The sequence below is a fragment of the Anopheles coluzzii genome, chromosome 2 (genome assembly GCF_943734685.1).
Source record: "Anopheles coluzzii chromosome 2, AcolN3, whole genome shotgun sequence".
NCBI classification, from domain to species: Eukaryota; Metazoa; Arthropoda; class Insecta; order Diptera; family Culicidae; genus Anopheles; species Anopheles coluzzii.
Window position 1 is genome coordinate 48511327 of NC_064670.1, and position 11885 is coordinate 48523211.

Genomic DNA, 11885 nt, shown 5'->3' on the forward strand with positions numbered 1-11885 from the left:
TTAATTCAGCAGCTCAGCAACTGCTTGTAAAAAACAATAACAAATCAAAGCATATTTGCTCCAAGTTCATGGCGATAATTTAGTGAGCGAGAAATTACTTTCATTCACATTTTTGGCATAAAACAGTACAAAAACGAATTCATTTGAGTGTAGTAATGCAATTATGCTACGAAACAGCACAAATGCGCTGAATGTCAAGAAATTGACAGCAGCGCTGCGTTCGAGCGAGCCGTCAACAAACTCCCCCCCCCCCCCCATCCTGCAAGAACATTTCCGTTCACTTTTGTTGTGAAAATTTTCGTGTTCGTAGAAAGTTTACCGTAGGTGGAAAATATGGTGCGTAAAGTGTCGCTAAGTTAATGAAGTAAAAAGTGGAACGATCGGCAATGTGATTCGATTTTGGGAAGAAGGGACAGGACTTTGCGTTGTGCTGTGCATACACGGTGGCATAAATCTGTTCCATAGCATCGCAAAGGGAGGCAGGGAGCTGCTCCAAGATTGGTCTGCACTCTGATCGATTGGGGGAAATCCCACTTTGTCGTCAGGAAAAATGGCCTACACGAACAACGTTGGAGATATAGTGCACCTGAACGTTGGCGGTACAAGATTTTCCACTTCGAGACAAACGCTAACTTGGGTTCCGGACACCTTCTTCACCTCCCTGTTGAATGGGCGCATATCTAGGTGAGTGTTGAGCGGCCACGCAAACAAGCTGCACGAGACAAGACGTAAAAAAACATGTCCCTTATGCTACTCCATGCAGTTTGCGAGATGAAACGGACGCTATTTTCATCGATCGGGATCCGAAGCTATTTAGCTTGGTACTGAACTACCTGCGAACGAAGGAAATCGATATCAAGTCGGTCGACATTCGGGTGCTTCGCCATGAGGCCGAGTTTTACAATATTGCCCCCCTGATCAAACGGCTGATGCTGTGCGAAGAGATGGATCAGTCTAGTTGCGGTGATGTTCTGTTCTATGGCTATCTTCCCGCTCCAAGTAAGTTGTTCGGGCGGTTCTGATTTGAAGTTTGATCCATTAAAATGGCATTATTTTTCACTTGCAGATATTCCCATTCAAGAAATTTCCAACGGCTCATCCGGCTCGTCCGGTAGCTCGATCAGTGCGGGAACAGCCACCACAGGCTCGTACACGTCGGCCACAAGCTCTTCAACGCAGCAGGGCAAATCGGATTCGATGCCGGGTCCGTCGAGCAGTCAGCAGAGACATCAGCAACCAAATTCAAATGCAACAGCTCCGCCATCCTACAACCCCACAGGGTCGGCCGCCGGTCCCGGCAGCATTTGTCAATCCAATCCGCGCCCCGGATCGATGGTTCGGGTTCCGGAACTATCCCAAGGCGCACCGGGTCCCTCCACCAGCGGCAGTGGCGGAAATGGCGGCGTAGGAGCAGCAGGCACATCTGGCAGTAGCGGAGGAGGCGGGAATGGTGGAGCCGGTAGTGGGGGCAGTGGCTCTTCGCGGCATGCCGGTCACTCGCGCAATTCGTCCTGGGATTTGCGCGTTTCCTACAGCGGCAATGGCAACCGCAACTCCCAGTGGATGCCAGGCCATTCGCGCACGGCCTCACTTGATATGATGCGCCATTCGCGCAACTCATCCGTCGACCTGAACAAATACATACGGAACGAGGTGGGCCTGCTCTTTGGCCCCGGTACTACGGGCGCGGGCTGGGCCGATCCGATGCGGGTGCAGATCATCAAGGCGCACCACAACTGGATCTCCGTAGCGTACGCACACTTCGTGACGTGCTATCGGTTGAAGGATTATTCCGGCTGGCAGCAGATCTTCGTGTCGCCGTACATCGAAACTACGATCGAGCGGATCGCAATCAACGCGAAGATGAATCTGGCCACTTCGGCGGGCGAACAGTCGCACAGCAAGATGGTAGCAATCTCGTACGGCAGCCAAATTCGGCTGTGGGGAATCTCGGAGGACGGCAGCAAGGCCGAGGTGGGCACGTTTAATTTGCATGTGCGCGTGGAGTATTTGTTCTTCATTGGCAGCCAGCTGGTTGCGTTGTCGTCGTCCGGCAAGATCGGCGTTTGGCATGCGATGACGCAGCACTGGCAGATACAGGATCTCGTTCCGATACTTTCGTTCGATACGGCCGGTTCCTTTTTGCTGCTGGGCTGCAACAACGGTTCGATCTACTACATCGGTAAGCATCTGTCGGGAATGAAGCAGATTGGGGAAGCTGCTGCTAGTGCAAGACTAATGTGTCGCTTTTATAATGTTTTAAGATATGCAAAAATTCCCACTGCGTATGAAGGACAACGATCTACTGGTGACAGAGCTGTACAAGGACCCTTCGAACGATCACATCACCGCCATCTCGGTGTATCTAACTCCGAAAACAACAAGTAAGTGCTGGAAGTACCAAAGCTCTTGTTTCCCCCTTTGTGTAGACAGTTGTCTTCGTCCAACGCACGCCGTAACGCAGATTAGTTTGCCGCTAACCACATTCGTGTTCTGTTTGTAGCGCTATTGGCTTACCTCCCCCCCCTTACCACGTTAGACCACCTTTTACCCTCTGTCGCCCACATTTTCATCGGAAACTCTACGCAAGTTTTGCACGTTTACTCACAATTATATATTAAACACCACCACCACCACCACCATCACAGCCGCTGCGTTTCCGCGTCGTGGCACCAGGAAATCACGTGTACACAATCATACAAACACTCACACTTTCCACCGATTGCGTTGATTTTGCCGGAAATTAACATGCTTGTTAGTGTTGTTTCCGACCTCACGCTCCATTTAAACGGTTTATACATTATTTTCTACCTCTTGCATTGCTTGAACTTTCATCATCTCTTTTCGAATCGGAATTGGCTTAGTTTGTGTGTTTTTGTTATACGATTTTTGTTCCTGAATTTAAACGCAAGATGAAAAAGCAACATCGAGAACCGTGAAAGACTAAACTAAAAAAAAGGAAAACATATATATGTGTGTGTGTGAGTTCGAGTCGCGTGAAAAACGAATTAGCTCCTGTATCACACATGAACACATACTTTGCAAATGCGATACCGTTTCCGTTACGTACACTTATTCTCTTTCTCTCTTTTATTTCCCTTCCTATCGCCGTGCGTGTGCAATCGGTATTTGGCAATTGCATTGTGATTGCATTAACTTATGGTTTCGGCTCGCGTTAGCCGCGGATCGGGTGAAGGAAGGTAAACTGTCCCTGTTTGAAGCAGAGAAAGATAGAACTTCAGCAACAGCTGGAAGGAGCTGGCCAACATTTCGCTTTTTGTTGTTGTGGACGTTCTTTTTTCGTTCCTTTCTGGGCCACCGTGGCTGGCGCCAGACATTGTTTGTTTCGTTTTGCTATTTTTCCTATTTTCGTTGCCCTTCTTGATCTGTCGTGTTTCACCTTATTGTTTCGCATTCGCCAACCGATTGATCAACACATCATACCCATAATACGTGTACCCATACCCATCCACCATGGCGCATGTGAATGATTTGTTTTGCGTGTTTTTTCGTACCGTGTTCGTGTTGCGTTACACTTTTTCGGTTGTTTTGTGTTGTTAAACGTTGGTTGTACTCTCATTGAGTGAACGTGGTTTTAGTATCTTCCGGGGTGGTACGCTGGTGGTGGTACTAACTTTTGTTTGTACTATGTCATTTAACATGTCGTCGTAATGCACATTATTTCATTTGGTCCATCGTCTATGTATGTTTGCAACGTGTGTGTTTTTAGTTCCATTTTGGCGGATCCTTTTGATTGTCGTTTTTCCTAATGCCTAAATTTATATTCAACGCTAATGTATTGTTTGTGTATTCCTGTGTTGATTCGATAGGCCTTTCGGGGAATTGGATCGAAATTGCGTACGGTACGCGATCCGGCTCGGTGCGTGTCATTGTTCAACATCCCGAAACGGTCGGGCACGGGCCTCAGCTATTTCAAACATTCACCGTACACCAAAGCCCGGTGACGAAGGTGACTCTGTCGGAGAAGTTTTTAATTTCGGTATGCAGCGAGTACAATCACGTGCGTACCTGGCAGGTGCCCCGGTTTCGAGGCATGATCTCCACTCAACCCGGCTCGACACCAGAAGCATCGTTTAAGGTAAAATCAATCTGATTCCGAACGACAAATTCGTTAATTTTACTTTTTACTTTTATCTTCTTGTAATACACCCCTCAACTCTGTTATTGTAGATCGTTTCACTGGAAGCCGTTGATTCGACGTTTAGCTATTCGGCCGGGAACGATTTCGGTCCGTTCGGCGAACAGGACGACGAGCAGATATTCGTGCAAAAGGTCGTCCCCGACACGGACCAACTGTACGTTCGGCTGGCCTCGAATGGGGATCGCGTTTGTTTGATCAGATCCGTGGACGGTACCACAATAACATCGTTCTGCGTGCATGAATGCGAGGGATCGCGGATGGGTTCGAGACCGCGCCGGTTCATCCTGTCCGGCCACTGTAACGGTGCAATACAGATGTGGGATCTCACGACTGCGCTGGAAATTTCGAAAAAGAAGGATCAACCCAAGCGCACCGTCGGGGGACCGACGGCCGACGAGCTGATCCGAGAGTTGGACCAGTGCGACCTAAGCAATAGCCACTGCTCGACGCCCTGCATGTCACCCTGCCCGTCAGCATTTTCGGGCAGCATGATGGAGGCGAACACTGTCGGACGACTGAAACCGTTCAATGTGGCTTTCTTGAATCAGTCAGCTGCAGCGGCAGCCGCAGCCATGGGACTCGGTGGACCACAGGCTGTGCCGGCGCAGGGTCCGGGAGCGATGGGAGCGGCTGGTGCTGGAGCGGCTGCTGGTGCGGCTGCTGCTCCGCAACAACCGGCATTGGCTGCTCAGCAACCTAATCAACCAAACTGATCTCTATTCCGCCGGCGGAGGGACATTTGAGAGTGGTTCCTGTGTTGTTATCTCGAGGTGGAATTTTAGCCGAGGGATGGAAGGTGGCGAATGGTAAAGCCTCACCCCGTCCTTCCAGCCCAAACGCAGTGTTTAAGCTATGCAAGAAGTCCTTATAGCTAATAGGTAATTTTCTCCCATTCTCAGATCTACAAAACTCTCACGCGATAAACGTTGTGCGTTCAAGTTCATGTTCTATGAGTCAGTGGAAGGATTTTTTTTTTCTCAGCACACGCTCTTGCCCAACTGGGGCACTAGCATGCTTTCCGTTGCAAATCTATTGTTTATTGTGCTGTTTAACGCATAATGTCAAATATCGCCTGTTTAGAGGTTCAATTACAATTATGTTTAAACTAATGAAGCGAGTTAGGCCGAGCAGGTGAACGGATATATTTTTGTATAATAAATTTTACTGCAATATAACTGAACATTCCACCATGGTTCGCTGGCCGTTGTTGCCGTAGCAATCATTTGTAAAGTAAACGGAATAAGTTACCGGTAGCAGAATCATGCGGTAAGTGTTGGGCGATCTGTACCGCCGTTAAACCTTCACTGTCGGGAACATAACACAAATCTTGGCGATACTTTAAAAGCAATCGAACTATTGGACAATTGTCTGCCTCCACCGCGTAGTGTAAGGGTAAACGGCCACGTGCATCGGTGTGTGATTGGGGAACTGGCAAGGTTTGAAGCAGAAATTCAATTTCGGCCCGGGCAAAGAAGCTATTTTTAACTACCCGGTGATGTAGCACGGTTTGGCCATTATTGTCCGCAGCACATGGATCGAACTGATACCGCTCGATTAGCCAACGGTACAGTTCCGACCTTACCGGCATGTAGAAACTAATCGTTCGGCCCCGTTCATCGCGCGTGTTAACATCAAATCCGTACACGTCGAGAAGTTGTTCGATGATTTCCCTCTCAGCGCTTCCCATAATGGCGAAGTGCAGCGTTGTAAGCCCATGCCGAAGCGATTTCGCGTAGATATCGGCACCAGACTCGAGCAATATTTCTCGGCACCGTTTGTTCCCGCTCTGATATGCCAGATGCAGCGGAGTTTCTCCGCATCGCAGTTCGCACGATGCGTCCGTTCGAATGTCGACGTTATCGTATTGGGCTAGCAGAAACCGGAAAGTATCCTCATCCGGTTCGTCCACGTAGCGTATGTAGCAATGGAGCAGTAATTCACCACTCTCGTAACGATTATAATCGATGCTTAATCGAGCTAACCTTTCCCGATCGCATGCTATCAGCGCAAGGAAATCTTCGGTATCAATTTCGCTATCGTCAACTGCGCTTACGTTTGAAGATTGTTGCATCCAGGAGGGATTCACCGTCGCATTATGTTTGCGCAGATAAAGAACAATCGGCTGATGGCCCTGAACCATCGCTTGCCGCATTGCCGTAAAACCGTGCTCATCGCGATCATCGATCCGGGCGTGGAAACCGTGCGTCTCGCAAAGGTACTGTACCAGTTCCAGATTGCCGCTGGATGCTGCTTGAATGAATATGTTGCTACCATCGTACTCTTGCTGTGCATCGAGACATTTTTCTTCGATCATCTGTCGTACCATGGCAAATTCTCCGTCCCGGCACAAGCTATGAAGCCGTTTGTAGTCGTTGAACTGTGGGTTCTGTTCATACTGTTGGCGCAGTTCGTTAAATGCATCCGTCGCCTCAAAGTGAAGTCGTTCCACGAGAAAGCTGGCCAGTTCGAAGCGCTCATCTTCGACGGCATTGTCCAGTGCGCTATTGTCGAAAATGTACCGATACGGATTCGTACCGGTCAGCCCTTGCTGCTCGGCAAACGTTAGCAGACGATAGAGCAGATCAACATCGAATTCTTCGTACACCGATAAGGTGTACACGTTTTGCTGGGTTATTCGGTAATCGGGGCGATTTTCCAATATCCACACGATCAACGTTGTGCAATTTTCGGCAATACAGTCACAAACCAATTCCTCCAATTCAGACACGGGCATGGTGTGCAGCTTTGTTTGACCGGTAGACAGCTCGGCGCCTTTTGCCAGCAACCGATCTACGAGCGGCCAATCCTTACGCTCTATCGCCACCAAGGTCGGTGTCCAATGGTTCAGCTGGCCAACACTTTGTTGCTCCAGGGGTACTTCTGCCGATAGCAGTAGGTCGGCTATCTCTTTCGAACCGTGTACCACGTGCAGCAGGTTACGCTGAAGGCAATCGGTAACGGAACGCAGCTCCTCCACACTGCTTTGACGTACCGGGTCCAGATCATGGTGCAGCACGGCAATTCCGACCGTGCTGTGTCGGAATAGCAAAAGATCGATTATATCGTGCCCGACGCGCTGGAAATGTGCTAACTTTATCAGTTCGGGATGTTTAACAAGATGCTGCACTGCCAGCAGTGTTTGAAGCGTACGATGCTTTATACGACTGTGCGAGGAAAAGTGTTTCGTATGGTCAGCAGAAGGCAGAAACACGCGCTCGTAACAGTACTCCTCTAGTTGCTGGAATTCGTTGCTTCCGGCTGGAACGATATGCTTCCATACGTAATGCTCCATTGCATCAATCCACCAGCAGCACAGCTTCCCGTTCACCATATCATCCGCACGATCGGTAATGTATTCCGCTAGGACTGTGCATGTAAAAACAGTACCAAAACAGGGCAAACCATCCAGGGGACCGTTATTAGCGGTAATGTTTTGTAGAGCCAGTTTTGCGTCGACCTCGGAATCTTTCGGTAGCATCCGAGATAACCACTTCTGCCATTGCTCGTCGTCATTGAGCTTGGGCATGGTATACTTCATGGCTGCATGCTTACAATAGGCTGCAAATCGTGTCCATAGCACATCGTCACCTGCAATCCATACGGTCAACCGACGTTGAATGGTGCTATCGTTTATAGCATTGAAAAATTGAACGAACGTTTCCGCCATACGATCTGACCCATCGTCTGCTATTGCGTGGTCCACGAGCAGAATCACCGGTACCGTATCCATCACGTGTCGTGTATCTTCGCTTTGTTGCGCATCGATTAATTGACATATTTTATCAAACCAGGACAATGATGGTTGCAGTAATACTTCCATCATATCGATTGCTTGCAAAAGTATGATGCTTTGAAACGGGTTCGTGCGTTTAGCGTTTGCAGCTAGATGCTCGAGATAGGTGGTGCTGCCATCGGAACTATTTGACACCAGAATATTCAACCAACCCGGTGCTGGTGGTACCGCATCATACTCGTCCCAGCAGCTCACCGTAAAGTGGGTTGCAACGGGTGTCGGTGGTCCTCGGCTCCGCAACCAAAACACCATTCCGTAATCGGTCACGTATGCTACCTCGTGCACTGTTGCGTGGTCGGGAAAGTTGGTCTCGAACGGAATAGTTTCACTCACCAGGAACCAAGTACTGTGCGTAACATCCTTCAGCTGATCCACGCAGCATTTTTTCACATACAGCCTAATAGCTTCCAAATTCGCCTGCCGTACCAGGAAAAGCCCCAAAGGAGGTGGCCCCCCTCGTCCCTCGTTGGCGTTAAGCAGGGCAGTTAAATCTTCCAGTTTGATTCCATTCACAGATCTCGCATCGATAGGGAAATGTGCCGGCGTGTTTGGTAAATCTGCTTGTGGTACCATCGTACCGGACTTAGACAGAACTCGCTGCAACACTTGCCGGATCGTATGGCCAGAACACGATCCAACGTCAAGCACGTTTCTGTTTCTTGCATCAGATAGTTCCCGTGCGGCACTTATGGTGCAAAGATCGCTTGTTGTAATAGACGATATGTCGAACGAATGTAGATCGCTATTTCGCAACAGGATCATAGGCGAAGCTACACTCTGCAGCGTTGGCCAATCGTTGGCAATGTGGAGGTAATATTGGACGGAGCACTGTGAAGATGGCACGTTTGAAAAATGCACCATCCGATCGATCGTCTCTTTTCGTGCATCTTCTGACACCGCTTCAAATTGAGCTTTGGTCAGATGGTGCTCCAAAATTGCGAGTTCAAGAATTCCATTGTTTTCAGTTCGTGTAAGTGCCACCATGTAGTTGCATAAGCTCGGATGAACATTTTTCCCGTGTATGAGATTAACAGTTGCTTCTGACGTTGCTGCATGCCTGCAAAGACACCAATTGGGAGTTAAAATAATGATTCATGTTATTTGCGGTGGCAATCAGCGCCACAACGGCTTACCGCAAGAGTATCCATACGGAAAATCTATCGAATGCGTTTCGCAATTCTCGCAATTCCGACGCTCGGCTCATGTTTTCAGGGACTAGCAGGTTGAGAGGTTTTAGTTATACGACGTTTTAGTCTTGTGTCTTCGTTGCTTTTTGGAGCACTGGTACCCACTCGAAGTACGATGTGGGGTTTGTGCGGTTTTAGATAAACACTGCTGACAGAATGCAAGTCACAGTAAGTAGGCGCATGACGTCATCCACATACACTGAAGAGCAAATGTGCATCATGTTGTAGGCTATGGCGCTTTTTTCGTCTTTTAAAAAGCCTTGAAAATTGCTTAAATGATAAGGATACTCCTTGAGTAAACAATAAACATGTAGCAATGAACTGATAACGATTAATGATACCTGCAACTACTTTGGCATTGCGAACTCAGCATTAATTTCAGTTTTGAGAATATATTTTCACCTTTGGTGGAATTTTTGCTCCCATGCACTTTTTTGTCATGCACACACACATATACACAACATTTAACGGTTGGATACTTCAGTAGTTTTGTAATTTTCTAACCTTTACTTTTGATTACGTTCGTTTAGGAGTACCTTTTATTGGATGATCACATTATGTACAAAACAATCAGCATGTAGAGATATCAAATAACATAGAAAATTGATAAATAAACACGTGTCTGTGGGGGTTCAGTAAGCGACCGTGCAACAGATGTGCACGGCTTACGTCGAGAAAACGAATATGTTCTGGGGGGGAGTCAATCGGGCAACGGTCGGTAGATTTTGAGTCTAAGTTTGTAGTTTTTTCTCTCTCTCTCTGTTTAATTCGGTGTATTACTGTCGGCGAGAATAATGGTCGGCATCATGATCAGGAACGTGGTGGTCGTTACGATCAGCCCAATAGTGGAGTTCAAATTGAACAAGTGTCCGTAATGAAAGCGACAGTACCATCCGTACAGTATGACCGCAGTAACTGCTAGCGTGCCAATGTAGATGAAGTAAGTCCCATACCGCGTGCCGGATCGATTGTTGCCCATATCCGTGTTACGGCGTCCATCGGCTATCCCATCGGGGTCGGTTCCATCGCCATGTTCCATCCCACTGATTGGGCCGTGCTCGTGGTTGTGGTTCTCCCCGATCGTACCCTCCGTGGTGGGCCGCTCGGTACTGGCACCATTGAGGGCCGACTTTTGGTTGTGTATCAAGCAATGGACAACACAATTATCAAACAGACCACATGCGGCCAGCGTCTTACTATCAGGTTGCAACACGTGCCCGTTGAATACTAATCGAACGAGTTTATGGGCAGCCAGCTCGAGGGTAAAATTGCGTCGCTTAAACTCACCGACACCCTCGTTTAGATTTCCTTCCACAAGCTTCGAATCGTCATTCAGATATTTCAGCTTGATTCGAATAGGTTTGGTCGGTAAAGGCGGCTCCGCTAAACTGCTGCCCGATGAGCTTGGCTTATCAGTGCTGCTGTCAACGGGGCTGGAGGATTTTACCTTCTCGTGCGAGTCATTGCTGCTGACGGTGGCGTTAGTCCGCTGTCTTAATCCGGTCGCTTCAACCGATGGACCGACCTGCGGGGCTTGCGCGCTAGGTTCGCTTTCTGTGGCGTCCATCTGTCGAATAATTTCCTCCGGTCCGTTGTCGTGAAACGTGTCCACAACGGGGGTACTGACAACGCCCGGGTATCCTTCGGTGTCGCTTAAATCAAGCCCAGTAGCAGACTCGGACGCTTCCGTTAGAATAGACTGCGTGATGTTATCGATCGAGGAGGCTATGCTGTCGTTCTCGAGATCTAGCTCTTCTGTTTCGGTTACATTCGATATATTGGACTGCTGTGAGGAGCTGCGCACTGCAAACAAGATGATCGTGTGCTTTAGAAAAGACAGATAGTTCGACAACACCCGTCCCCTTGCTCTACACTTACGTATGATCGTCGTGACGCTATGTGGCTGAATGCTATTCAAACGTCCTAAATTGTTTTCAATCACGAGTACTGCTGCATTCGGGCGATCTTCCCGGACGTAAGTCGATCGCCACGCGAAATAGATAACGATCAGCACCAGTAGCCTTAGAATCCAGTAGTTGAACAACTCGTCAGTCTCATCCAGAAACGGCAACATCTCCTCGCGATACTTTTTCTGTTGCCAGGGTAACCCGGCACGAATGGTGCTCCAGCAATCGTGCGTTTAACAAACAATCCGTTCCTGGTGTATCCAAGCCAATGGGCACATGCTGCGAAACAGAAAAAGGGAACAATTTTCACTACAACATGATGCCATCACGGACGGAATGTAAACAACAACAAATCGCCAACAGATTATTCCTTACATAAGCTGGATCCTATGTGTGTGTCTCTATCCTGTCGAGCGCACCACTTACTCGGGCTAGAGGACCGTCTCCCTGGGAAATTGCACACACGGAACAATGTGTTGGTGGTTTCCTTTTGCTTAAAGCAACTTTCCACTGCAGCTGTGCTGTCCGATTCACAGATGACCTTTAGTTTCCTCGGTACGTTGGACACGCACCGTAGATAGGAGCAATGCGACTACTTATTTGATGCACTGACATAAAAGCATGGAAAGCAGATTCCGATGACCCGAAAACACTCTGTACTGCCGTGAAAACCAAGTTTTCACAAAATAGGTATTGCCCCGATGTGTTGTGATGACGAAAATTTTGACGTAGTTTTATTTTCCTTTCTAAATTCCAGTTCTGCCTTCCACTGTTTATGATGACTACAGGTTGGTAAATGGTTTTGCGTCACTAGAAACGGAAGTCTCGTTTATTTA

The 11885-nt window shown here is 48.3% G+C and overlaps 3 protein-coding genes across 5 annotated transcripts; 1 reads left to right on the forward strand and 2 right to left on the reverse strand.

Moving 5' to 3' along the window:
* Positions 1-40: 40 nt before the first annotated feature.
* LOC120961668 (SH3KBP1-binding protein 1) lies at positions 41-5342 on the forward strand. 2 transcript variants are annotated; one of them, XM_040385605.2, is made up of 7 exons: positions 41-684; positions 764-999; positions 1067-2182; positions 2265-2384; positions 3180-3200; positions 3831-4099; positions 4192-5342. In XM_040385605.2, the coding sequence occupies exons 1-7, from the start codon at positions 551-553 to the stop codon at positions 4873-4875; spliced, it is 2580 nt and encodes an 859-aa protein (XP_040241539.2). In that variant the 5' UTR covers positions 41-550; the 3' UTR covers positions 4876-5342. The 2 variants fall into 2 exon arrangements, with proteins under 2 accessions (XP_040241539.2, XP_040241540.2); XM_040385606.2 differs by lacking the exon at positions 3180-3200 and having other exon boundaries at positions 42-684.
* LOC120961667 (uncharacterized) lies at positions 5272-9412 on the reverse strand. Its single transcript, XM_040385604.2, has 2 exons — positions 9089-9412; positions 5272-9012 (listed from the first exon to the last, which is right to left on the reverse strand). Exons 1-2 carry the CDS (start codon positions 9157-9159, stop codon positions 5382-5384), a joined length of 3702 nt encoding a protein of 1233 aa, XP_040241538.2. The 5' UTR covers positions 9160-9412; the 3' UTR covers positions 5272-5381.
* Positions 9413-9584: 172 nt separating this feature from the next.
* Positions 9585-11844, reverse strand: LOC120961671 (transmembrane and ubiquitin-like domain-containing protein 2). 2 transcript variants are annotated; one of them, XM_040385610.2, is made up of 3 exons: positions 11476-11844; positions 11021-11328; positions 9585-10945 (listed from the first exon to the last, which is right to left on the reverse strand). In XM_040385610.2, exons 2-3 carry the CDS (start codon positions 11214-11216, stop codon positions 9906-9908), a joined length of 1236 nt encoding a protein of 411 aa, XP_040241544.1. In that variant the 5' UTR covers positions 11217-11328; positions 11476-11844; the 3' UTR covers positions 9585-9905. The 2 variants fall into 2 exon arrangements, with proteins under 2 accessions (XP_040241544.1, XP_040241543.1); XM_040385609.2 differs by having other exon boundaries at positions 11425-11844.
* Positions 11845-11885: the final 41 nt, after the last annotated feature.